General features: G+C 46.5%; 1 protein-coding gene across 1 annotated transcript; it reads right to left on the reverse strand.

Annotated features, from left to right (window-relative positions):
* Positions 1-530: 530 nt before the first annotated feature.
* On the reverse strand, positions 531-1049 carry CETN1 (centrin 1; the record flags this gene model as incomplete). The annotated part of the gene is made up of 1 exon (XM_082641340.1): positions 531-1049. The coding sequence occupies one exon, from the start codon at positions 1047-1049 to the stop codon at positions 531-533; it is 519 nt and encodes a 172-aa protein (XP_082497466.1).
* Between the last annotated feature and the right edge of the window lie 721 nt (positions 1050-1770).

The raw sequence follows: 1770 nt of genomic DNA on the forward strand, positions 1-1770 counted from the left end.
TTAGAGCAGTACCTTTCCTGAGCCCAATAAATGGCTGCACTGTTTTCCTTCAAACCAGTATTCAGTTAAGTGAAAATCAATGGCTAGGATGACCTGCTGGTGATTCCACCTTATCATGCGAGAACAATGACTTGAATTTAAGGAATAATATATGAAGCAAGATAATATAAGACTACCAAAGAAGCGACAAGGGAACTGCTTTGCTGTTTGTCCCAAGAAGCTGTCTTGCCTTCAGTTTAATGGGTGTCCACCAATCAAGGCAAATGGTGGATGGAAAGAAGTTTCAGGATCTTTGATTCAACCTACACTCCTCCAGGTCTGCTCTTGGGAATGAAAAACCAAAACTCACATTAAAAGCATCTTTAAAATTCTATAATTGAGCTAGAGATTTGGAAATAGAACTATCTAGACCAACTGGGGGTAACAGGAGAGACTGTGCTGGCCTCTACCTCAAGGTTTCACACAACAGAAGCAGGGAACCCAGCAAGTCAACTCAATCTCCCTACACGTGCTTGTGGGAGAAACCGACTTTAATAGAGGCTGGTCTTTTTCATGATCCGAAGAAACTCTTCCTCGTTCACTTCACCGTCTCCATCCCGATCTGCTTCGTCAATCATTTCCTGCAGCTCCTCATCAGTGAGGTTTTCCCCCAACTCGGTGGCCACGCGCTTTAGGTTTCTGAAAGAGATCTTCCCAGTTTCATCATCATCAAAGAGCCTGAAAGCCCTCAGGATTTCTTCCTTGGTGTCTTTCTGGGCCATCTTCTGAGTCATCACAGCCAAGAAGTCATTGAAGCTGACTTTCCCTGTGCCTTCCTTGTCCACCTCGGCGATCATCCTCTTCATCTCCTCCTTCCTGGGTTCAAAGCCCAGCGCCCTCAGGGCCACCTTCAGCTCCTTCATGTCGATGGTGCCGCTGCCGTCGGCATCGAAGAGGTCAAACGCTTCGCGAATTTCTTGCTTCTGATTTTCAGTGAGTTCGGGCTTAGGCTCCACCTTTCTTTTCTGGCTGATGGAGGCCACGTTTGACTTCTTGAAGCTGGAAGCCATCCTCTGGCGGCGGCGGCGGCGGCGGCGGCGGTTGTTACCTTAACGCTTGTCGTCACCGCGCTGGAGCTAGGGCGCCACCGCCAGGAACGCGGGCTCGGGGCCTCGGCTCATTCATTCCCAACCGCTTCCCTTACGCGCCCCCAGGGAGATCCGGCTCAACTAAGCCCGCCCCATCTTCGAAATCTGACATAGGTTAAAACCCACAGTTCCCTCGGTTATTACCGAGTTTCCACGACCTGAGAGACCTGAGCTGGTAGCCACCAGCCACTGTGGTCTTCTATAACATGCTGGCACTTGTCCCTTCCAGGCCATTTGCCAGCATCCATAGGACCAGGTTTATAGGGTTATTTGGAAGATTTTCCTCTCTCTTTTCCCACACAAATTAAAACAAACAAACAAAACAAAACAAAAAAACCCTCTGGGTCTGAGGTTACCTAAGGGTAAATTTAGGATAATCAAGATTGAGTTTGATCCCTTGTCCTAAAATGCGGGGAAGAAGGAGGAGAGAATATTAAAAGTCACACCATGTATTCAACCCATAACTGGAAAACAGATAAAGTGGAAAAAGTCATGTAGAAAATTTGTAGAAGTTTGTATCCTGACATTACACTCAACAATGATAAAAATGTCACTAGCTTATTTGGCATACGCTGAGATATGAAATGCAATATCTGAATGTAAGATTTACTTTCAGTGTTTCAATTTGACGTGCTCAGTATAA

The sequence above is a fragment of the Mesoplodon mirus genome (assembly GCF_964341445.2).
Source record: "Mesoplodon mirus genome assembly, chromosome: 13".
Taxonomy (NCBI): Eukaryota; Metazoa; Chordata; class Mammalia; order Artiodactyla; family Ziphiidae; genus Mesoplodon; species Mesoplodon mirus.